Source organism: Colossoma macropomum, unplaced genomic scaffold, assembly GCF_904425465.1.
Source record: "Colossoma macropomum unplaced genomic scaffold, Colossoma_macropomum, whole genome shotgun sequence".
Lineage (NCBI taxonomy): Eukaryota > Metazoa > Chordata > Actinopteri > Characiformes > Serrasalmidae > Colossoma > Colossoma macropomum.
The window spans coordinates 62141968-62167958 of NW_023494792.1; the positions used below are offsets into that span (position 1 = coordinate 62141968).

The window sequence follows — 25991 nt, forward strand, 5'->3', positions numbered from 1 at the left end:
TTATGTCCAAAATGGAATTTTTCCGTACATTTTCGGGTGGAATCCACTGCCTACCATACCAAGGTCAAAAGGTCAGTGTGAACAACATTCGGCAGACATCTCCATTTGAGACCCCACATTTAATATAAATTGAGGCTGTTCTAAAAACTACCATCACTTGTGTTCTACAGGCTCTACAGTGGTTTACAGTGCTTGGACCCCAATAATTGCCACTTCTGATACAATTTGTAGATGCCTGTTTAGCTCAGTCCACAGAAACCATGTTATTAATCAATTTCAGGCAAAAACTAAATGAAAGCTGACTGTCTTGGCTGCTGGCAATGATGCATCACTCACAACCTGTCACTCCTTTTTATGTTTTAATATTATTTTAGTTCGAATTGACTCGTGAAAATTAGCTATATTATTAGCTATATTATTTTCCTTATTCCTAGACAATTTTAATTATTTTAGGTAATTTTATTAAGTAAAATTATCTCACTATACTGGCCGATAATTTTGCTGGCACATTTCTTAAAACAAGCAAAATATCTGCCAATATGGTGAGAAAATTTTACTTCATGAAATTACTGAAAACGAGTGAACAATATGTAGAAATAAGGAAAATAATCTTAAATTAATCTTAGAACAATCTCGACAGGAGAAATATTAGATTTATTGACTATATTTAAGATAATTTTACTTGACTAGATACCATTTGCACAATGTTCGGCGTTCAAGTCAGGAAAAAAGGCTGGTGCTATTCACCCAAAAACAAACAAACAAACAAACAAAGAAAACAAAAACAAAAAACATTAATTTATAGAAAACAATTACCATTAAATTTTTGGTTTTCTACATCTCATCCAAATTGTTCTCCAACAGCAGAATGACTACCTGCTGGGTCTACTGAAGTAAACAGCCCTCACGAAACTGCATCCCTGAGTGACCGACCTACCTCCGTCCTCTTGCTCTGGAGGCCTGCGAACGGGCGGCCACGGGTCTAAAAGGCTGCCAGGCCCACCAACGTCCACGGCCCCCAAGCTGGCATTGAGCAGGACTTTACCCATGAGCCCACAGGAGTGCTCGCTGGGGCTCAAAGAGAGGCGGGCAGCGGGCTCCGAAAGGGAAGCGCAAAGCTCGTCCTCCGGGAGCACCAGGCAGTGCAGGAGCGTCAGGCAGCCACTCAAATCCGACCCGCCGTCCAGCAGCTCCTCGGAGGGAGCGGACAGGAAGGTGGTGCAGAACATCATCTCGACGGCTCTGCGTGGAGCAATACGCTCCTCCAGACTCCGCGAGGGTGCTCTGTCTCAGCTGACTCTGCTGCGGTCCAGCTGGAGTACAGCTTTAGGTCAGAGCGCTGCCGCTTGACTCCGCCCCCTCCATCAGCTGTCCAGCTGTGAGGTCCCGTCCCCTTTAATCCCAGCAAATTACGCGATGCCTCCTGGTTTTTACGTAACCGTTCAAGGCAGCCGTAATCCGCCATAAATCTGAGTTTCTTTCAAAGTTGATGAGAGTCTGTGGTGAGGACACTGCCTCTGTCTAGACAGCAGAACGGTCAGAACCACCCAAGCAGTGTTAAGTATTTGTAATGTCCTCGATTGTTTACAGTTTGGGGGATTAGTCCACCAACTCCACTGAGATTTATCCAACGGAACAACTTACTCTGGTGGCTTTACAGCCTCTCCAGGTTGGGCTGGGCTGATGACAGTACTGGGAATCGCAGACAGTTTGCATCACAATGGCTATCAAGTTGATTTAAAAGCCAGAAAAAGCTTTAAGGTTTAAACTACACAAAGGAAAGTGTGTCTTTAAATCTGCAAATTTAGATTCTTTAAAATGTTATGCCAAGTGGATCCACGTAACTGTGTTAAGTAGCTTCTGAGATACTTGACTGAGTGAAGCCCTGTTTGAGCGGGATTAGTTTGACCAGAGGAAGTCCGGTAACATAATTTTGCGTGATTTGACTGGCCGATTCGTACAGGATAAAGGATCTCTGGAATTTCCCCAAATCAACCTTAATAGCCCAAATCGAAACATCACTGCTCAGACATTTTCACCGATCAGGCATAACATTCTGACCACCTCCTTGTTTCTACGCTCATTGTGCATTTTATCAGCTCCACTTACTATATAGGTGCACTTTGTAGTTCTACAGTTACAGACTGTAGTCCATCTGTTTCTCTGATACTTTGTTAGCCCCCTTTTACCCTGTTCTTCAGTGGTCAGGACCCCCATGGACCCTCACAGAGCAGGTACTATTTGGGTGGTGGGTCATTCTCAGCACTGCAGTAACACTGACGTGGTGGTGGTGTGTTAGTGTGTGTTGCGCTGGTCTGAGTGGATCAGACACAGCAGTGCTGCTGGAGTTTTTAAACACCTCAGTGTCACTGCTGGACTGAGAATAGTCCACCAACCAAAAATATCCAGCCAACAGCGTCCTGTGACCACTGATGAAGGACTAGAGGATGACCAACACAAACTGTGCAGCAGCAGATGAGCTATCGTCTCTGACTTTACATCTACAAGGTGGACCAACAACGCAGGTGCGTCTAATAGAGTGGACAGTGAGTGGACACAGTGTTTAAAAACTCCAGCAGCACTGCCGTGTCTGATCCACTCACACCAGCACAACACACACTAACACACCACCACCACGTCAGTGTTACTGCAGTGCGGAGAATGATCCACCACCCAAATAGTACCTGCTCTGTGAGGGTCCATGGGGGTCCTGACCACTGAAGAACAGGGTAAAAGGGGGCTAACAAAGTATCAGAGAAACAGATGGACTACAGTCTGTAACTGTAGAACTACAAAGTGCACCTATATAGTAAGTGGAGCTGATAAAATGGACAATGAGCGTAGAAACAAGGAGGTGGTCAGAATGTTGTGCCTGATCGGTGTATGTGTACACATATATATATATATATATATATATATATATATATGAACAGTTATAAACAAACCATAAAAGGGCCAAAACATGACCACTCCAAGCGTCCAGCCCTTACCCCCACACCATCCCCCCCATCCACCCTTAAATTAAAGCACAGGCTCAGCGCCGTAGCTGGAGGGGGAATTTACATTAACAGCTGAAAGAGAGAAAATCCTCTTACAGTCATTAACACAGGGGTCTAATATTTATGGTCGGAGAGTCACGAACGCACTTCCAGACCACATCAGACACGGACAGCGGGAGGGCATGTCAGGAAACCCCCCCACTGAGGGGGAGAGCAGCCCCAAAACAGGCCTGAAAAGCGTTAGCTCAGCAGCATGGCTGCGGACGAACGGGGGGAAGCTGATGTATTTTGTGTTTTGATCAATAATTTAAAAAGCATCTGAGAAAGATTAATAAATGTTTTATAAATCTACACATCTCTGCAAACATTATAACAAACCCCATAGACGAAATTCACTGCAACACAACAGAAGGCCTAAAAAAAGTCACTGAAAATCCTGGTAAACCATTCAAAACACATGTAATTCAATGGAAATCTATGTTGTTTGAACCCGATGAGCTTTTTAGGAATTTATTCGCTCTGAAAAGACGCTGTGTCAATGTGGCAAATTTATTTTACCGACAAAGTAGAAGATGCAAATGTCAGCACGATAAAATTTAAATAGATTTTAATTAGACGATAAACAGCTGTAAGCAAAAGCTTGAATATCCCAGTTTAAACCACGTTTTGTTAATTTTAAATAAAAATGAGTTACACATCCTCCACAGAGACACACTTCTGCACACTTTAACACACAATTACTGTTTATTAGCTGAATTTAATATGTTGAGGAGAACATAAAACATAAAATGTGGCCTGTGCAAAAGTTATGCATATAAATTGTGCAGTAAAATCCGCAGAAACGTCACATTTAAGTGCGTTCCTTGACGATTTTATGTTAACGTACTTTCACTTAAATCAACAAAACATGGAATTTGACGAGGGGTGCCCAAACTTTTGCATACGACTGTATATGGAATGTTTTGATGAATCTGTGTTTACATGCAAAGATTTTCTCCAGTCCGACTGAACACATTCCAATTATAGATGAGGACTGTGGTGTTTATATTCTCACTCTACTCAACACTCTGATGAGTAATCTCTGTTTACATGCTCACTACAAGAAATCACATCCAAAAATGACGCTCATGCATACAGAACCACTTAGTGTAGACGTTACCATGACAACCAGCATCACGTCCAGTCAGAGTGAGATGAGCAGCAGTGAGCAGCGCTTGTGTTTTTAAGTACTCTAAAATGATGTCAGACTCAGGAAAACGTCCTTCACATGTCCTTATTAAAGGAGGCCGAGAGGAAGACGTCGTGTTCTGAGACACATAAGCTGGACGTCCGTCCCACTGCCGTCTTTTAAAGATCAGAGCAGAAACTTCGTCTCCTCTGCAGACCAGTTTCTGCTCCGCCATGTTGAACGGTATAAACTCTCACTATGACGCGACGAACATGATCAGAACGGACTTAAACTTTCCGATAGGGAATGTAATCAGATACAGGCGTTTACATGGGTATTATTCTTCTATTTAACGGATTATTTACAGGATTATCCACCTCGATCAGTCGGATAGAAACTGTATTCCGGATGGCCTCAATCAGACTAGACTATTCTGACTGCTTCTGAGGTGTTTACACGGACATATTCTATTCTGATTGAGCTATTAGTTGGATTATTAACAGATTATTAGGATGTGTGTAAAAAACTTCCAGTGTGAGTGTATAACTCACTAATCACAAACACATGATGAAAAAAAGGTACTTCCACGGAGTAAAAGAAGACCGGATATCGTGGAGAAGTTTCCATATGGACCAGGCATTAGAAATGACTTGACGGCACTTCTTACTATTGTTATTATTATTATTTTTGTTATTGTTATTATCATCCTGATCATTATAATAATAATAATAATAATAATAATGATAATAATAAATGGAAAATTATATATATATATATATATAGAGAGAGAGAGAGAGAGAGAGTGTCTTCAGTGTGAAGGTGGAGGAACCTCTACCTGCCTGCTGTGAAAATTTACTGTTGATGTTTCTATGGGAACACTACATTCTTAAATGGTTCTTCAAGGGTTCTTTAGTACAGAGAATAGTTCTATATAGAACCATGAACACTCAAAGAACCCTTTGCATCTTTAAAGGGTTCTTCGCAGGGTGAAATGGTTCTTTAGACTGACAGATAAATGTTGTGTATGGTTCTATATAGAACCTTTTTGAAAAAGGGTTCTATACAGTATCAAAAAGGGTTCTACTATTGGTACGACTTCAAGCTTGTAACAATAAAAGAACCCTTTTCAAAAAGGTTCCATATATATAAACATCCACTGTCTATTCTCCATCAATCCGAAGAACACTCTCCCCATGCAAAGAACCATTTAATCAGGCAAAGGGTTCTTTGAGTGTTCATGGTACTATATAGAACCATTTTCTTTACTAAAGAACTCTGGAAGATCCATCTTTTTAAGTGTGTAGATGACCAAACGTTCATTCTACTGGAGCCTGTTTAACTACGTAATGTTAGCCATGTGGTCCTGTTGGAGGAAGAGTGCTAGTCTGAACGTGCTAGATACAGGGGGAACTTAACAAGGGGAGGGTGTAATTGCCAGTGTTGCTACTGAAGGGGGTGGGTGGGTTGGGGGGGCAGCTACATCATATGGGCTACATATGGTGGCAAAATTGCTTCCATTGAGAGGATTAACTACAGCACTCAGAGAGAAACACAGCTGGGGGAGAAATCTGCACATTAACTGACTGTCTATGTGCCACAAATGGTTCTTCAAGGGTTCTTTAGAAAAGAGAATGGGTCTATATAGAACCATAAACACTCAAAGAACCCTTTGAATCATTAACAGAGTCTTTTGTATCGTAAAATGTTCTTCAGATTTATACAAAATACGCTGTGGATGGTTCTATACCTTCTTAAAGATGGTTCATTCAAGGGTTCTTCAGTATAGACAGTGGTTCTATAAAGAACCATGAACATTCAAAGCACCCTTTGTATGATTAAATGGTTCTTTGCATCATGAAAGGGTTCTTCTATTGTAGCAAGCTTGATATCATAATAGAAGAATGCTTTTTGGTGCTATATAGAACCCTTTTCAAAGAGATTACACATAGAACCATTTACAGCACATTCTTCATCAATATGAAGAACCGTTTCAAGATGCAAAGAACCATTTAATCATGCAAAGTGTTCAAGGCTCTATATAGAACCGTTTTCTTTACTAAAGAACCCTTGAAAAACCAACTTTTTTAAGAGTGTATAAAACCTTTTTGAAAAGGGTTCCATACAGCACCAAAATGGGTTCTTCTACTGTAACAAGCTTGATTCTTTTTGGTACTATATAGAACCCTTAACAGCACATTCCTCATCAATCTGCAGAACCCTTTCACCATGCAAAGAACCATTTAATCATGCAAAGGGTTCTTTGAGTGTTCATGGTTCTGCATATCATTTTCTTTACTAAAGAACCCTTGAAGAACCATCATGTTTAAGTGTGCACACCAGTTTTTTGGAGCAAAAGGTTGTCAACTCATTGATTAAAATGGAACCTACCATTGGGTGGATCACGTCTTTTTTCTGGAAGACAAAATCGAGATATCCGTTATTATTTTATTGCGACCAAAATAGCCGTTAATGCGTTTGTATTAGCATAAATTAGCATAAGTGGTCAGTTAGAACAACGAGAGAAACTGGAAAGGTCAGCTGTTTATCATCATTAGTGCTGTAGGTGATGCAAGAACAGTTAGAAGCAGCCCTGAAGGAGGCTGGACAGTGAAGGTCCGGCCCTCTCCCAGCAGTACCGGCCGAGTCAGGAGAACAGCAGAGACCGACTCGCTGAGGAAGCGGTTAAGGTGTTTAAGCTTCAGGAGAAGTTAATCAGACGCAGACTTTCCTGGCAGAAACTTCAAAGACGAGAGCGAGAGACGCTCAAACAGGAGGAGGTCAGTTTCTAGCAAGCAGCGGCGAGATTAGCCGTGTTTACATACACACAGCGCTCAGAATATGGACAATAGATTAGACGTCATGGCAACAAGATAGTTAAGCTTCTACTGCAGGTGATTAAATATGCGTGGGCGGAGTTATCATGGGATCTCTGGCAATCAATCAGCACTAAAATGACTCAAAGTGTGCAGCATCAAGTACATTTGCAAAACAAGAAAAATACACCGGTCAGGCATAACGTTCTGACCACCTCCTTGTTTCTACGCTCATTGTGCATTTTATCAGCTCCACTTACTATATAGGTGCACTTTGTAGTTCTACAGTTACAGACTGTAGTCCATCTGTTTCTCTGATACTTTGTTAGCCCCCTTTTACCCTGTTCTTCAGTGGTCAGGACCCCCATGGACCCTCACAGAGCAGGTACTATTTGGGTGGTGGATCATTCTCAGCACTGCAGTAACACTGACGTGGTGGTGGTGTGTTAGTGTGTGTTGTGCTGGTCTGAGTGGATCAGACACAGCAGTGCTGCTGGAGTTTTTAAACACCTCAGTGTCACTGCTGGACTGAGAATAGTCCACCAATCAAAAATATCCAGCCAACAGCGTCCTGTGGGCAGTGTCCTGTGACCACTGATAAAGGACTAGAGGATGACCAACACAAACTGTGCAGCAGCAGATGAGCTATCGTCTCTGACTTTACATCTACATGGTGGACCGATAAGGTAGGAGTGTCTAATAGAGTGGACAGTGAGTGGACACAGTGTTTAAAAACTCCAGCAGCACTGCTGTGTCTGATCCACTCAGACCAGCACAACACACACTAACACACCACCACCACGTCAGTGTTACTGCAGTGCTGAGAATGATCCACCACCCAAATAGTACCTGCTCTGTGAGGGTCCATGGGGGTCCTGACCACTGAAGAACAGGGTAACAAAGTATGCAGAGAAACAGATGGACTACAGTCTGTAACTGTAGAACTACAAAGTGCACCTATATAGTAAGTGGAGCTGATAAAATGGACAATGAGCGTAGAAACAAGGAGGTGGTCAGAATATTATGTCTGATCGGTGTATTTGGTAATGGACATGGAGGATTAGATTATGATAGGAATTTAACAGCATGTTAAAACAAAATAAAGGTAAAAACTGTTATGATTTGCATCTGTTTATCTCACATTAATGAATAATAAATATTCGGTAACACTTCACTCGAAAGGTGTCGACATAACACATTCATAACATCTTACATAAACACTTCACAACATGTTCATGAATGCTTAAATGAACACTTACAAAAGCATACATGTTTTACAGGATATCAGTGCTAACTACTTGGCACAATAACATTTTTAGAAGACGTAGGAGTTAAAAAAGTTAATAGAACAATGTGCAAAACACAAATGCTTAAGAAGAACAAATAATTAAAAAGAAGTGTCAAAGCACTTAATGACCAAAGGGGCAACGCGAGGTCATTTTTACTTTGGCCGTCCAGAAATCTGGCATTTCACTGAATAGTTGTTCAGAATAAAAAATGAGAAAATGTCATGAAGCGTTTATGTAAGATATCATGAAAGTGTTATGTAGACATCTGTAAACTGTTCCCGAATATTTAATTCTTATTTATTTAATCAACCAAATCACTTCCAGTCAGAAATGTCACACTCTAAGATCTTATTGAGTAAGCAGAGGAATAATATGCTGTGTACATACAGTTGTACGCAAAAATTTGGGCGAAACATACTATATTGTCACCGTTCAAAGAAAAACAAGTATTTCCAAAATGGTAACTTTACAGGAGACAGCAAAAACTTTCTTTGCTTTCACTGAAACTGAATACAAAAGATTTTATTCAAAGCAATTCTGGAACATTTCTGTTTGTCCAATCATCATCAAATTTTCACACAGTGTAGAGGAGCTGCTGAGCTCAAATGATGCAGAAAACTAAACATCCCAAAAATGGAGATACTTTTTTTTTTCCAGATAGCGGCATTATGTAACGTAAAAAAAAAAATCAAAATCAAAACATGTGTAATTTAAGTGAAGAGATGGCAAACTAAAATTAAAAAAAAATTAAAACATCTGCAAATGTTAAGCAATAGAGCACAAGAGGGAGTGTGTTATCGGGAAATAACATCACGGCTGTGATTTGGTGATGTTATTGGCGATAACACACTCCTCGAGTGTTCTATTGCTTTTATACAACAGTTAAATAAATAAAGTAATAAATTAATAAACTGGGCCGTGAACGCGGCGTTTAATATGTTTTAATGTTCCTTCACCAAATTATGGCGAATGGTATTGGGTTCATTTCTGGCTGATTCCAGGTTGTTTAGCTGTTCTTCTGTCTCAGCTGCCGACTGAAAAGCTGCTCAGTGGTGATGACAGTTTGGGAGTTTAGTGTCGTCTCATCTTCAGAGTCTGACCAAATCGGCTGTCGGTCAAATCTGATCTTAAAAGTCTCCGTTTTCTGTTTGTGGCAAAGTAAGAAGTAAAAACGTTCAAATGTCTTGAGCGTCTCCTACAGCTGTCAAAGTCGTTGCTTAGCAACGGCGTCTCAGCGGAGTGATACAGTGTTTGTGAAAAACCCGTGATGTTATGGTGAAATAACAGCACCGTTAGAACATTTCTCAACCAATCAGCTTGCGTGGCTGGAAGTAACTGTTGTATAAAACAAAAATAAAACAGTAATAGTGTCGTGTCGGACACCCAACTAAGTCAGGGCTAACACCCCCTTTGGCAGAAATCAGCTTTTTGTATCCAGCTAGAAGTGTTTCTATTCCTGTTTTAGGAATTTTCACACCCCCCCTCTCTACTTTTGCAAAACTCTTGGGTCATCTTGAGATCTTAAGATCTACTCGCAGATTTCAGGATGATGTTCAAGTCTGGGTACAGTGAGGGCCGTTCCAAAAGCTTCTGTCTGAGTTTCTTGAAATAATTCATGGTGGATTTTGAGGTGTGTTTTGGATCATTGTCCTGTTTTAGAAGCCAAACTCTTTTCATCTTAAGTTTCATGACTGACTGTATCACACTTACTTGTCAGAACACCAGGCTCAACAACGGTGTTCCTTTCATCAGACGCTTCTCCTTTTTTCCTCCAGACATACTTTTGGTGATTGTAGCCAAACAGTTCCATTTATACTTCATCAGTTCACAGCACTTGTTTGCAAAACGCCTCTGGCCTCTCCAGGACTTTGTTCACACAGCAGGTAAAAGTGGCCCAAATCTGATCTTATTCTCCGTATGTGACGCAGATGTGCGTCTGTGTGTCAGTGTGAACAGATAAACACACCAAATCTGACATTTTCAGTTCCAATTTGAGACGCTTTTATATGTGCTACCGAAATCCGATACGTATCCGATCTGCGGCAATGCGACTCTGGGTCTGAACAGCCAGATCGGAATTCTTTTACGTCAATCCAACTCGACATTCGTCATAATTTTGCGCTACTAAGACGCAAACATTCGGGTTGATGTTTCTGTACCAAAAATTAGAAAAGACTCATCCAAAACTCTTCATGTTTAAAGAGATTTGTAAAGAAATGTCCGAACGCGGCCGCAGGAGAACGAGGCTGCAGCGTCAAAGAGCAGTTAAAAGTCTGAAAGCAGAGTTTAAAGAATCCGAGGACGCGAACCAAAGAAGTGGCCGCGCCCCTTTTTACGGCTTGAACACATTCTGGGTGATGAGCCCAGCTGTCAGTCAGTGAAGCCTCATGATGGCTCCTGTGATGCTGGTAAAGATGAAGCTGATCCTCCGGGAGCGACTGGCGTTCGTTGGCGGTCGTGATTGTTTACCTCTGGATGAGCCGTGAAGCAGCGTGACGCTCTGTTCTTTAGAGCATGTGGGTCAGTTTAGGAGCTGATCTGTTCAGACTGATGTCGCATACAGATCAGATTTAAAAGATAATCTGAACAGCCAAACAAAAAAATCAGACTTGGTGAGAAAATCAGATTTGGGCCACTTTTACGTGCTGTGTGACCGTAGCTTTCTTCCATCCAGACCACTCCTGTATCAGGTAAACCTCCCTGCAGGTCCTTTGTCGTCATGTGGGGGTTTTGCTTTGCCTTTCTGCCCAGCACACGAGAAGCTCTACCTGAAAGCTCAAGATCTTGCCTTGACTTCCACAGTTCCCCTTAACTGCCACTTCTTAACGACATTTCAGAAGCGCTCTGATATCTTTTTGTAGTCTTCTCCTGCTTCATAGGCATCGATTAGTTTCTTTTTCAGACCCTCATCCAGTTGCGCAGAGGAGCCCAAGGTTGTTCAGTGTTAGCACTTGATTTCAACAGTCAGAATTTATTATACTCTGGAATTGTCAGTAGCTGGAAATTCCTAATGGTAATTCTTGACCTGCCTAACGTGTCAATTAAGGCCTAATGAAGCTCTGAGACTTTACAACTGGAAGGGTGTCCAAACTTTTGCCCATGCCACAAATTACTATTTAATATTGTTGACTATTCTAGTTCTAGTATAAAGTAATTGTGCATTAAAATGTATAGGTTCTGTTTACATATTTCACATATTTTACAAAATATGGAATTTGGCCCAAACTTTTGCCTACAACTGTTGTACACGCCTTACTCAGAATAAAGCCATAAACAGGAAGATATTAACTGCAAAGGACAAGACGGCGGACAGACGGGCGAAGTGGTACATACCCGTTTTCCTTTGTCGTTTCTCCAACAGGCCGTCAGACACCACTTTGAAACGCTTGGCTTCTTCCTCACTGGCAAAGTTGAGGCCAATCTGACACGTCTGTGTTTAGAGCCAAGCAAACCACCATCAAAGATATTGCAATAAAAATGTATATCTGTGTAAATAATACACCAACACAGTAGCCTAAAGTATCATTACGACCAATTAACCATATTATAAACAAAATACAGTAAAAGCTCAATATTTTTTGCACCAAATCCAATTAATCAGGTCCAAAAACGCTTTCTCTGTAATAAAACATGCAGTTTAACCACTTTAGGTACAGACGATATCTACAACATGCTCTGAAAAGTATACTGTGGCGTAATTTATCATAATAACAATAAATATCGTCATATTGCTCAGCACTATTGTAACTACACTGTTACGCACTGCATTGTGAGAGTAATATGCCTACTGGTATACAGTACTGTGCAAAAATGCACCTAATTACATTAATTAAAACCATCTATAAGTTTGAAGCATGTTTGTGCTGGTAAAATCAATATAAGAATATATGAACATACATCGTTAGAGTAAACAAAAATAAACATACAGTAAAAAGCAACAAAAATTCATTTTTTTTGATCAGCATTTGTGAAGAACAAACCAGCAGCACCTGATTTAGTAGCGGTGGGCGATATATCAAAAATATTATATCACGATACTTCAAGACATTTTCACGATACATGATATCTATGAATATTTCTTTGTTTTATTCAATAATTGAATTAAACCAATTTTAAAAAATTAAGGCCGATTAAACAGGCCTAATTATACTCACTTTTGTCATAAAACATGTAGTTAGGGTATTTTAAGTACTGATGACGCCCAGAAAATTGTACTGTGACAATTTTATATGATAAAATACCGTCATATCGCCCACCCCTATAAATAAATATTGATTAGATAAAGCACGTACTGAGATAACCACAAATAATACTGGGCTTCCTGGAGGAGGGGCCAGGAAATAGATAAACAAACACTCTGACAGACATTAAATCAGGCATAACATTCTGACCACCTCCTTGTTTCTACGCTCATTGTTCATTTTATCAGCTCCACTTACTATATAGGTGCACTTTGTAGTTCTACAGTTACAGACTGTAGTCCATCTGTTTCTCTGATACTTTGTTAGCCCCCTTTTACCCTGTTCTTCAATGGTCAGGACCCCCATGGACCCTCACAGAGCAGGTACTATTTGGGTGGGGGATCATTCTCAGCACCGCAGTAACACTGACGTGGTGGTGGTGTGCTAGTGTGTGTTGCGCTGGTGCGAGTGGATCAGACACAGCAGTGCTGCTGGAGTTTTTAAACACCTCAGTGTCACTGCTGGACTGAGAATAGTCCACCAACCAAAAATATCCAGCCAACAGCGTCCTGTGACCACTGATGAAGGACTAGAGGATGACCAACACAAACTGTGCAGCAGCAGATGAGCTATCGTCTCTGACTTTACACATACAAGGTGGACTGACAAGGTAGGAGTGTCTAATAGAGTGGACAGTGAGTGGACACAGTGTTTAAAAACTCCAGCAGCACTGCTGTGTCTGATCCACTCGCACCAGCGCAACACACACTAGCACACCACCACCACGTCAGTGTTACTGCAGTGCTGAGAATGATCCCCCACCCAAATAGTACCTGCTCTGTGAGGGTCCATGGGGGTCCTGACCATTGAAGAACAGGGTAAAAGGGGGCTAACAAAGTATCAGAGAAACAGATGGACTACAGTCTGTAACTGTAGAACTACAAAGTGCACCTATACAGTAAGTGGAGCTGATAAAATGGACAATGAGCGTAGAAACAAGGAGGTGGTCAGAACGTTATGCCCGATTGGTGTATATCATTATTATTTATATTTATTTTAATATTAGTCATTTTTCCTGAGCAAACAAATATTTACTGATCAGATAAACAGCTTTTTAAATCCAATTTTCTTTTCCACAGTACCGTGTTTAAGACACACAGGCGCTCAACAGACTGACCAGTATTATTTTTGCCAAAATTATTTATTTAGTTAATAAATTTTCAAGGTCACATGAATTCCTTTGTCACAAAACTCATCTGAAACATGAGATTGAAGATGACGAAGAACATAACAACAGGCTGTACATTACACCGTCTGGGTAACAGGAGGATTTGTTTATGAGGTTACTCTCATGAAAAAAGATGGTTCTTCAAGGGTTCTTTATTAAAGAAAATTATTCTATATAGAACCATGAACACCCAAAACACCCTCTGCGTGATTAATGGGTTCACTGCATCGTGAAATGGTTCTTTAGACTGATGGATAATGTCTTGTGTATGGTTCTGTATATAGAACCTTTCTGAAAAGGATTCTATACAGCACCAAAAAGGGTTCTTCTGTTGTTATGCTATCAAGCTTGCTATATAACAATATAAGAACACTTTTTGGTGCTATATAGAACCCGTTTCAAAAAAGTTGTACATAGAACCATGTAGAGCACATTCATCATTAAAGGATTCTTTGTATTGAGAAAGGTGTTCTTGACATCGATGGAGAATCTTTTGTATATGGTTCTATACATAGAACCTTTTTGAAAAGGATTCTATATAGCACCAAAAAGCGTTCTTCTGTTGTTACGATACCAAGCTTGCTACAGTAGAAGAACCCTTTCTTGATGCAAAGAACCTTTCAATTATGCAAAGGGTTCTTTAAGTGTTCATAGTTCTATACACAACCACTGCCTTTACTAAAGAACCCATCTGTGAGTGTACAGAACCATAGAGGTCAAACTTGTAACAATATAAGAACCCTTTTTTAAAAAGGGCACATTTTCCATTCATCTGAAGAACCATTTCATGACAAAAAGAGCCCTTTAATCATGTAAAGCGTTCTTTGAGTGTTTATGGTTCTATCTGGAAACATTTTCTTTACTGAAGAACCCTTGAAGGAACCATCTTCTGTACATGTTTGTGTTTATCATATTCAGAATCTGCTCAGGATCTCATTTTGATCTCCTGTTCTTCAGAGAAAGGCCTGCGACGGCTCGTTGATCGATTTGCATGCAATTAAGTGCACTGCTCTAAAGTGCAGCTTTATCACAGAACCGCCATCAGGTTCTACTTCCCTCTGTGTTCTTATGAGAAAGCCGCATACTTTCTGGTCTGCTGCGGTCACATGCAGCGGAGACCCAAGTGTATTTCCCCCCACACAAACACGAGCTCATGGACACACAGTGAGGCCGAGGCCACTTACGTCTCCAGCGAACGTCATGAAGTAGGACCTGGGGTACTTCACTGAGAAGTCTGTGTAGAACTCCTGCTCAAACAGGGATTTGCCTGCCTGCAAAATCAGCACAGGAAAGGAAATATTAACACAAAATACAGTCAGAAATCATGACAAGCATTACGGGGCGTCAAAGACCCAGGAGCCGGATTTCTGAAAGGGTCTCAAGAAAGATAATCATAAATGTTCTACAGTTAAAGTGTTAAAATGGGTCTGCAGTTACAGCAGCACTCAGCACTTTAACTGTAGACTCGTACTTTGCACAATGTAAAGGGTACAGGGAGGAGTGTGTGTGTGTGTGTGTGTGTGTGTGATGGTAGGAATGCATGTTTTATTTTGTTTTATTTTATGTTATTTTATTTTATTGTATTTTATTATTTTATTTTATTCACCACATGTAAGTAGGGCTGGGCGATAAAACGATAATGATAATTATCGCGATATAACTTTTCCTCGATAGAGCGATACGACATGTTCGATATAATACACCATTCTCACACCTCCTCGTTCAGCGAAAGCCTTGGCATTTTCTACTGCAAGGAAAGTGACACTACTACAGGAGAGGGCGCACTTCCGAGTTTTTCGACATGATTAGAGAGGGAGGGGGCCACGAGTAAGATGAGTCTTTAGCAACGGCTGAAACGCGGAGTTATACATTCCCTGTTTGAGTGGACCGACCGGCGATCTGCTCTCCTGTGACCGAGTGTGAGTGACGAGGTCAGTGGTGTAACCGTACTGTCCTACAGCGAACTCACCTCTTTACTAACATCCTAACAGCTTTAGCAGCGTTAAATCACATCTGCTCCTCACAACTACAGCACTGTTAAAGCGCTCAGTCGTATTTTAGTATTAGTGCGTTCACAAGCAACGAAAGTGAAAGAAAAAAGTGGGTTCATGTAAATTACAGCCCTGATTTAAACGAAAGTAAACTGAGGAAGCTGTGAGGCATTGGAGAGCGGGAGAGCGCTAGCTTTCCAGGCTAGCTGTTTTTAGCAGCTGGCTAACTAGAAGCAGCTCCGTCACTCACACAGCATGGAGAATTGATGATACTGTAGATCAAACACGACACAAAAGCACCGCTTTCAGTTTAAACGTACCTAAAAGTCGGACTCTGTTTGTCTGGTGTTGATATTTTGCGGTTCATCCCTTAAACTACTACGATAGTACAGAGAAATCCAGTCGTCTAGCTGGTGTCTGAACACTGTGATGTCGTGTGTAGCGGGGTAGCCGAGCGCTCGGCACCAGCTAAAATAATCTGTTTTCTTTCTTAAATTATGACTATTACAAAATAGCCATGCTTTTCCAGCTGGTAAAACAGCTCAGCAGACACTTTCTCCCACTCTCCCATGACAGATCTGTGAAATGTTCCACTGTTTGCTGAGTGTTTATCGTGTTCTGACCATAAAGGATAGTTTAAAACAGTGATTAACCACCCAGGAGCAAAAATCAGCCTTCAAACTTGAAAGAAATAATGATTTGACATTTATCGCGGTATGTATCGATATCGAACGATATGAATTTTGTTTATCGTGAAAACATTTTAGGCCATATCGCCCAGCTCTACATGTAAGTGTTGGTCTGATTTCAAAAAAGTTCTATATAGAACCATGTAGAGTACATTCATGCTTAAAGGATTCTTTGTATTGTGAAAGGGTTCTTCATACTGATGGAGAACCTTCTGTACATGGCTCTACTTAGAACCTTTTTGAAAAGGATTCTATATAGCACCACAGAAGGGTTTTTCTATTCTGTAGAAGGACCCTTTCATGATGCAAAGAACCTTTTAATCATGTAAAGCCTTTTTTGAGTGTTAATGGTTCTATATAGAGTGTATAGAACCATAGATATAGGTAATATATAATATAAGAACCCTTTTTGGTGGTATATAGTACTCTTTTGGCGTGAGCTCCTGTAACCAAGACCAAATTCCCTGTATGTATAAGCAAACCGGGCCAATAAGGCTTGATTCTGATTCTGATGTGTGTTTTCTTAACTTCATTCTTAAGGAAAAGACTTACGAAATATTGTTATTCTTCAAATAACTGCTGAAGAATTCGCTTATTATCTTTTCTCAACTATTTCCTTAAGAAAAACCTGAACAAGTGTTATTCTTGGAAATATTATGTTTTCTTAACCTTACGACAGACTGACACCTCTACAGTCTCGGGCTGTGAGAGTCGACGAGGTGAGCATCTAAATTCATCACGGACGCCGCCCCTGCTGCTCCTCATCCTCGTCCCTTGCTTTCCATCGTCACTCCACAATTTTTTTAGGGAGGATTTTTTCCTGTTGGCCGTTTCTGCCTCCATTCACTCTGGATCTTCTCTGCTAATTTTTAAACATTTGGTTTGATGTTTTTCCCCCATTTTGCTCCTCTAAGTGGATTAAACTAAATAACGACGGAAATAACAGTTAAAACAAATTAAAAATGTATCTGGCGTCATTTACGGTACGGGGTAAAACGCAACGTAGCCAGGAAGGGAACATCTGAGAAGTTCTTACGTTTTTTTAAGAAGAACATTCTTATGAACTTCTCAGTGTTTGTCTTAAGAACCTTCGCAAGTTTTTTCTCAAGAAAAAAAATAAACTGTAAAATTTTGACTTAGATTTTATGAGCAATGAGCTTTTGAGTGAACTAGAGAGGGAAACTTTTCATTGGATGGGCAGATGATTCTTCTGGGTGGGAAAAAGCTTATGTCGCCAACCCCAGCCCGCCCACAGACACGCCCTGGAGTGAAAACATCTCAAATATTGTTAATATATCTAATATTTCTCATTATGAGACTGTTTTAAAAGTATTGTGAGATCAGTAAATTTATTATTTCTAGATATTTTTCCTTGTATTAAGTGAGCTTTCATGAATTTGGCCCCAGCTATTAACATCCGTCTCAAGTGATCTGATAAGTGGACAGTGGGACGGAGGCCTGGGTGATCGGCTGGCGTAATCGGATATCGTTGATGACAGATCAACAGCCTGATGGCAATAATAAAAGGTGACAATAAAAGGCAAATGATAGTTATTTTGGGAAAAGAACTGAGAAATAGACAGGACTGTTCAGGAAAATGGATTGTAAATATGTTGGGAAATTGGAATTAATGAAGAGTGTGTGGACCTCGAGAGAGAGAGAGAGAGAGAGAGAGAGAGAGAGAGAGAGAGACAGAGAGAGAGAGAGAGAGACTGGAATGTTGGCTTTATCTACTGCACGGCTCTTCACCTTCTGCTTATTTTACTTCACGCCAAGTTTAGCTTGAGTACCTGGAACCGAAAACAAATGCCTTCATGCTTCGGTTTGCTTTAGTGTGTCTCACTGCAGTAAAACAACTGAGCTTAAGTTTTACTCTAGAGCAGTTACTGAAGCTCTAACCTGGAGAGAAAGTTCCTCCGATCTGCTACCACGGCTGGGAAACGGGATCAGAAGGCAATAAATAAGATTAAATGAAACGTAGACATAATGTTCTGTTCACTTCTGCTGTTATAACACTGAATTATAATGGGGCCTTTAAAAGGACCATTTCGCTGTTGTCGGAAGAAAACCTCGTTTTTCAGTTTTTGACATAATTTGAAAATGCCTGTTGGTCTTTACATTGTGTGTAAATTTCATGATGAATGGACCAAAAGAAACAACCCAAAATTACTTGGAAAAAATTCTGGTTCCATTGACTTACATTAAAAGTAAAGTAGGTTTTTTCCTTCTCCTGGAAAGTTACCAGTTTGGAGATACGAGGTTTTCATCCAACAAGAAGCTAATTATCAGACTAAGTCCGGCCGGCTCCCTCAGAGATGTACGGACCGGATTTAAACAGCTGAGCTGAGAGCAGCAGGTCTGACCGGTTTCAACGGTTTTGAATGTCCCTGCTTAACATTTGCTTTGCTAATAGAAAAATATTGACTTGAATTTGCTAATTTGTGTTAGCAAATAAGTAATAAGTAATGCAAACCATCACAAACTGCACGACATGAAAGAGGTGCTTCATACAGAGGCCTCAATTTAACTGATGCCAACTCGTTAGAGATGTAAATGATCAACCGAATAACTGACTGGCCGTAAACGAAAAAGTAAACGACTGTTTGTCCATTGAATGATTTCCTCTTTAATTTGACATTTCATATACACAGCGATTGTGTCACAATCATGAAATATTAGCTGACAATTAACTGCCACATAAATAATTAACGATTGGTCTTTTATTGTTTATTGTATTCGACTATTAAAGTACAAGCCTACAGCTTCCCAGCCGTTCACTACGGAAGTCCGGAGAGGCTGTAAGCTGTGGCTACAGTTTTCTGGGTCGTTATTTCAAGATTATCGTAAGATTGCTCAGGATAACTTGATATCTCAAGATCACAAAATAATCAGATTGTGATCAAAGATAACTTTGTTATCTTGAGATCTCAAGACAGCTAGGTTGTTATCTTGAGATCGCAAGATAAGTCATGATCAGGATAACTTCTGATATCTCGAGATAATAAAATAATTAAATTGCGATATCTTGACAACTTTGTTATCTTGAGATCACAAGATAGTTGTTATCTTGATCACAACATAATTAAGTTGTGATCTCAAGACAACACATTATCTCGAGACCACAAGATAATTAAGTGTTAATCAAGACCGCAATCCAGGAAATTAAAGCCACAGCTTGTGGCCTCTCCGGACTTCCGTAGTAAACAGCCAGGAAGCAAGGTGGCTAATTTGGCCACATCCGTCACTCTGGATTTCACATCGTGGTTGTTTGTCGTGTTGCGAGTGACACGTTTGACAGGTGTGTGGTGTCCTGATCCGTCTCACTAGGCCTGGGTAATATCTAAAAATAATAAGCACAATATTTTCTGGTTAAAAAGACACTTTGAAATCCGATCTGAGTGTCTAGACTTTATATTTCCTTTTGATGTTCCTTTTGCTTTTATCATGTGAAGCACACTGAACTGACCTGCTTTGCCTCACTGACCAACTTATCCAGAGCATATCTGTGACACGCTCAGGAAATCATATCGTCATACTGCCCACCTCTATGTGGTCAGTCAGAAGAATTTGCCAAAATTTGCACCCCTGCTACTCACTTTGATGTCGTACACCCTGATGAAGTAAGATCTCAGAGGGTTGTCTTTCACCAGGCAGGCCACGCCGCAGCATCGCTTCGTCCAGGAGGCGTTCCTGTCCGCTGCGTACACCTGCACCACTGCCGAGCACAGAGACTGCAGAGAGAGGAGGACCAAAGTCAGACACCTACATTCGGCACAGACACCTACAGTGAGGATCTGAGTGGAACACACTGAAGACTGCGGCTCTAAGAAGAGATGAGAACGTTCTGCATTCAAAAACCGAGATTCTGAAATCCAGGATAAAATCATTTCTCTTCTCGCGTTTCTACGACTGAGCTCTAAGACTTGCTCTTCATTCTTCTCTCTTAAAAAAAGATGGTTCTTCAAGGGTTCTTTGTAAAGAAAATGGTTTTATATAAAACCACGAACACTCTGCATGATTAAACGCAGATTCCTTTGCATCAGGAAAGGGTTCTTCACACTGATGGAGGATGTGTTGGAGATCGTTCTGTATGGAACCATATTTAGCACCCAAAATGTTTTTTTATTGTAGCAACAGAAAAAACCCTTTTCCATTATTCTCTAAAAATGTCTATATAGAACCGTTTACAGCACATTCATGCACGTTCCGTTTAGTAAAGAAAACAAACCTTTTTCTTTACAAAAGAATCATTGAAGAACCATCTTTAAGAGTGTAACTGCAGTTTAATAAGCTAATTTAAGCCCTTTGTCTTTAATTTCTTTTTTTGCTTTTATATTTACACCCATCAGGCATAACATTCTGACCACCTCCTTGTTTCTACACTCATTGTCCATTTTATCAGCTCCACTTACTATATAGGTGCACTTTGTAGTTCTACAGTTACAGACTGTAGTCCATCTGTTTCTCTGATACTTTGTTACCCTGTTCTTCAGTGGTCAGGACCCCCATGGAAACTCACAGAGCAGGTACTATTTGGGTGGTGGATCATTCTCAGCACTGCAGTAACACTGATGTGGTGGTGGTGTGTTAGTGTGTGTTGTGCTGGTGTGAGTGGATCAGACACAGCAGTGCTGCTGGAGTTTTTAAACACTGTGTCCACTCACTGTCCACTCCATTAGACACTCCTGCCTTGTCAGTCCACCTTGTAGATGTAAAGTCAGAGACGATAGCTCATCTGCTGCTGCACAGTTTGTGTTGGTCATCCTCTAGTCCTTCATCAGTGGTCACAGGACGCTGTTGGCTGGATATTTTTGGTTGGTGGACTATTCTCAGTCCAGCAGTGACACTGAGGTGTTTAAAACTCCAGCAGCACTGCTGTGTCTGATCCACTCAGACCAGCACAACACACACTAACACACCACCACCACATCAGTGTTACTGCAGTGCTGAGAATGATCCACCACCCAAATAGTACCTGCGCTGTGGGGGTCCATGGGGGTCCTGACCACTGAAGAACAGGGTAAAATTGCGATTTCAATATAAAAACGATTCATCTTTCTGCCCTACTTTGGCGATTTAAGAACTCCTTTGTGAGCCGCTTGTGAATGACAGCATAATGTTAAATGGTAAAGCATGTTTGAGCAATTAAGCTGATGGTTTTTGCACAACCAGCAGCTTCTGCTGAGACTTGCGGAGTGAAAACAGCTGAGTCGCTCCCAACGCAAGTAGGAAGTAGGACTCTGCAGTCTGGTGAAAAACGACTCAGTGCTTTAAAGAAAAACAGCTGATCCGAAAGACAAAAGCCTCAAGTTCGTGCTGAGGTTCCGCTCAGTTTACACGAGCAGACAGCAGAGCTGCACAAGCAGGCGGTCTTGCCAGCAGCCCGGTCAGGAATGCAGCCCCACAGCAGGTCTTAACGGCTCTCCCGACCACAGGCTCCCAATTTAAGGCTCCTCACAGACCGTCAAAGCCCCCATTAACAGGCAGATGAAAGAGACACAAGCAGGAAACGAGTGGACGTAGGTGTCCGGGTTGCTTGGTGGAGGAGGGGGACCGTTTTCCAAAGGCTCGTTTTAGGAGTTTTAGTCTCTGAGTGAACTCCCTGAGCTTTCATGACCAGGTTTAAAACTAGTTTTGCCAGCATGCATGCTAACACCGTTAGCCACACAGCTAACAAATAAACAAACGCTACTCAGCACTTCCTCCTGAATAAGTTAGGGTAGCAAGTTAGAAGTCAGAACTTACAGCTTTGTTTTTATTTACATTTATTTGTCTTAACCCAACGCACCCAATTCACAATGTGGTTGTTGCAGCATAACATGACTGCGAAATCTAACAACAGTGGAAAATGACTGCAGTCAGCGTCAAGGGAAACTCCACCAATTTTTCAAAAAGTTCCACATAATTAAGTGGTTAAGATGTAAACAGAGTGGCTCAGAGTGGTTCTCTGTTCTAGAGAACCTTACAGAGTCAGAACTGTTCACAGTGGTGGTGATAGGAACCAGACGTCCACCTCTAAAAGCTCCCTCACAGAAAGTTACTACATGAAATGGTTATGAATTCACTGCCGGAAGTCTGAGACACTGTTTTATGATAGTTTTGTGAGAAAGTTTTGGCTTAAAATGTATTTAAATCAATTTATTTCAATGCATTCATGGTGGAGGGATACAGGTAGGCCACTGAAAGGCAAAGTAGTCCCCAAAGAAAAATTTGTTTTATGTATTTATAAACATATAAACATAAACTCAGAAGACTCGTGTAGGTTCACTGGTGGTTCTGGATAGTAAATAAAATGTCTATATTTGTGTTGTAGTCATGGCGACCCCTGGTTCCTATCACCACCACTGTAAAGACATCTGAACCATTTCACACCAAACCACTCTGAATCTCTCTGTTTACATCTCACACACTGAGTTATGCAGAAATTTTGAAAAATAGGTGGAAATTCCCTTTAAATTTAACACTACAGAGTAGAAATCTGTCTACACTGCTGAGCCCTGTTTCACAGCGCAGCAGCAACAATGGGCAGATTTGCATTCAGAGACTCTTATCACTCAGTTTATCAGTGATCTTTAGTGATTTATGGAGGAAGTGACCTCTGGGTTAAATACTATGACATCATCTACAGGCACTTGTGTCCCATCATGTCCCTGACCATTGCTGTAAATGCAGTGGGTGTTTGTGTCTCCACCTCTTTCACTTTTATCTAGGCACTGCAGCACCAGTTCGCTCCAGTCTCTCCATTCCGTTCGCTCTGTGTTCCAGTCCGGGTGCAGCCGTCCTCGCCTCCAGCCAAATTAGACAGTGGTGTAAAGTGCCTTTGTTTGGACTATTTTTGAAACATGCTACAACCCCATTTCCAAAAAAGTTGGGATGCTGTGCAAAACATTTAAACCATATGTTTCATTGAAAATAGTACAAAGACAACAAATCAAATGCTGAAACTGAGAAAGTTTATTGTTTTTTGAAAAATAGTTGACCATTTTGAATTTGATGCTAACAACACATTCCAAAAAAGCTGGGACGGGGGCGACAAAAGACTGGTAAAGTTGTGTAATGCTAAAAAAAAAACACCTGGTGGTTGATTGGCAACAGGTCAGTAACATGATTGGGTATAAAAGAGCATCTCAGAGAGGCGGAGTCTTTCAGAAGTAAAGATGAGGAGGGGTTCACCACTCTGTGAAAGACTGCACCATCAAACAGTGCAACAATTCAAGAATAACGTTTCTCAACATAAAATAGCAAAGAACTTCTACTTTTCATCATCTACAGTACATAATATCATTAAAAGACTCAGAGAATCTGGAGAAATCTCTGTATGTAAGAGTCGAGGCCAAAAACCAGTATTTGCTGGCCGTGATCTTTGGGCCCTCAGACAGCACTGCATTAAAAACAGACATGATTCTGTAGTGGAAATCACTGCATGGGCTCAGAAACACTTCTGAAAAACACTGTCTGTGAAAACAGTTCATCACTGCATCCACAAATGCAATTTAAGAACCTGTACATAAACAGGATCCAAAAACACTGCTGCCTTCTCTGGGGCCCGATGTCATTTAAAATGGACTGAGGGGGAAGTGGAAAAGTGTCCTGTGGTCTGACGAATCAACATTTGAAATTCTTTTTGGAAATCATGGACACTGTGTCCTCCAGACTAAAGACCACTCAGCTTGTTATCAGTGCACAGTTCAAAATCCAGTATTCATGATGGTATAGGGGGCATTAGTGCACATGGCATGGGTGACGTGCACATCTGTGAAGGCAACATTAATGTTGAAAGATATATACATGTTTTGGCAACATATGCTGCCATCCAGACGACGTCTTTTTCGGGAAGGCCTTGATTATTTCAGCGAGACAATGTCAAACCACATTCTGCATGTATTACAGCAGCATTGCTCCGTATTAAAAGAGTCCTGGTGCTAAACTGACCTGCCTGCAGTCCAGACCTGTCACCACTGATAATATTTGCCACATTATTAAATGAAAAATACAACAAAGGAGACCCTGAACTGATGAGCAGCTGAAATCCTGTATCAAACAAGAACAGGAAAACATTTCACTTTCTAAACTACAGCAGTGTCTCCTCAGTTCCCAAACACTTACAGAGTGTTGTTAAAGAAGAGGTGGTGAAACTCAGTGGTAAACAGGCCCCCGTCCCAACTTTTTTGGAACATGTTGTTGGCATCAAATTCAAATTTGGCAAATATTTTTCAAAAAACATTAAAATTTCTCAGTTTGAACATTTGATATGTTGTCTTTGTAGTGTTTTCCTTTAAAAATATGGTTTACATGATCTGCACATCATTGCATTCTATTTATATTACGTTTGGACACAGAGGGTCAGTTTTAGACTGCTACAGCTTGCACGTGCTGGTCATTCACACACACAGCGTTCGTGCTGCTGAACAGAGCAGCAAGAAAGTTCTACAGATACCAAACGAATAAACAATCAAATCTGTCACTTTGCTCAATGAAACTATAATTCTTAAAAGAGCGCTGTACATATGCTCCCCGAATCGGCTGGTAAAGCCCATCCAACAGGTGCGGAAGACACTTACTGTGATAAACTTAACAGGTCTGGAATAGTGAGCAGCCTTGATTAGTTTGACCGGCCACTTGAGTGATGCTGCATCGCGGCCATAGGGCTCTCTGGACTGGGGACCTGATCGATGAGACCTCTCTCCCTGGGCCGGCTGCTCGGTTGACGCTGCACTGCAGCTGTGGGGCTGCCTGGACCGGTAGTGTTCGGCTGCGTGAGCAGCATTACGCTGCGACTACGAGGCCTCTCGGGCCGGCTGCCTAAGCGACGCTACATCGCAGCTATGAGGCTGCCTGGACTGCTGGTGTTCAGCTGGATGGAAAATGGTCCCCCCTTCATTGCTGAGGACGTTTTCGTCCTTCGAGGCTTCCTGGGCCGCCTCCTGTGTGACGCACCATAGTTGTGGAGTGAGACTTTCCCCACGGCTAAAGACTCTTTTAGGGCTAGCTAAGACTCCATACTGTGGCCACTGTAACCCCTCCTCGCTATCTTAAGATTAAGATTAAGTGACCCTTATTAGTCCCACAACGGGGAAATTTCACCTCTGCATTCAAACCCATCCAGTGAAACACCACATACACACTAGTGAAGACACACACTAGGGGGCAGTGAGCACACTTGCCCGGAGCTGTGGGCAGCCCTATCCATGGCACCCGGGGGGCAGTTGGGGGTTAGGTGTCTTGCTCAAGGGCACTTCAGTCATGTACTGTCGGCTCAGGGGATTGAACCAGCGACCTTCCGGTCATGCAGCTGGTTCCCTAACCTCCAGCCCATGACTGCCCCCCAGCTGTTGGAAATGTAGTGTTGTGTGTGTGTTGTTTATTTATTGTTGATAATATATTTTGTTATTTTCTGATGTTTTTGTAAAGAGTCTTTGGATTTGAGAAAGGCGTTATATAAATTGAACTTATTGTTATTATTATTATTGTTGTTATTATTATTGCTGTTATTATGATTATTATCCAGTATTTAATGTCCCAGAAATGTCATTATTCCGTGTCACCCCAGGAGCAGTACATTATAATCCTAGTTTAGTGGCTGAGTGGACGACTGAAGGGCGTGGCTCAGTAGAGGAGCTTCTCACATTCACA

At 41.2% G+C, this 25991-nt stretch overlaps 1 protein-coding gene across 2 annotated transcripts in view; it reads right to left on the minus strand.

Moving 5' to 3' along the window:
* Positions 1-25991, minus strand: part of waslb (WASP like actin nucleation promoting factor b) — a 53895-nt gene that overhangs the window by 17680 nt on the left and 10224 nt on the right. Inside the window, exons 2-5 of one of the 2 annotated variants that reach the window (XM_036577772.1) lie at positions 19955-20089; positions 14863-14949; positions 11603-11699; positions 6556-6579 (exon numbers count right to left, since the gene is read on the minus strand). In XM_036577772.1, the coding sequence (XP_036433665.1) occupies positions 6556-6579; positions 11603-11699; positions 14863-14949; positions 19955-20089 (343 nt within the window). The remainder of the gene's footprint in view (positions 1-6555; positions 6580-11602; positions 11700-14862; positions 14950-19954; positions 20090-25991) is intronic. The other variant, XM_036577773.1, reaches the window with a different exon arrangement.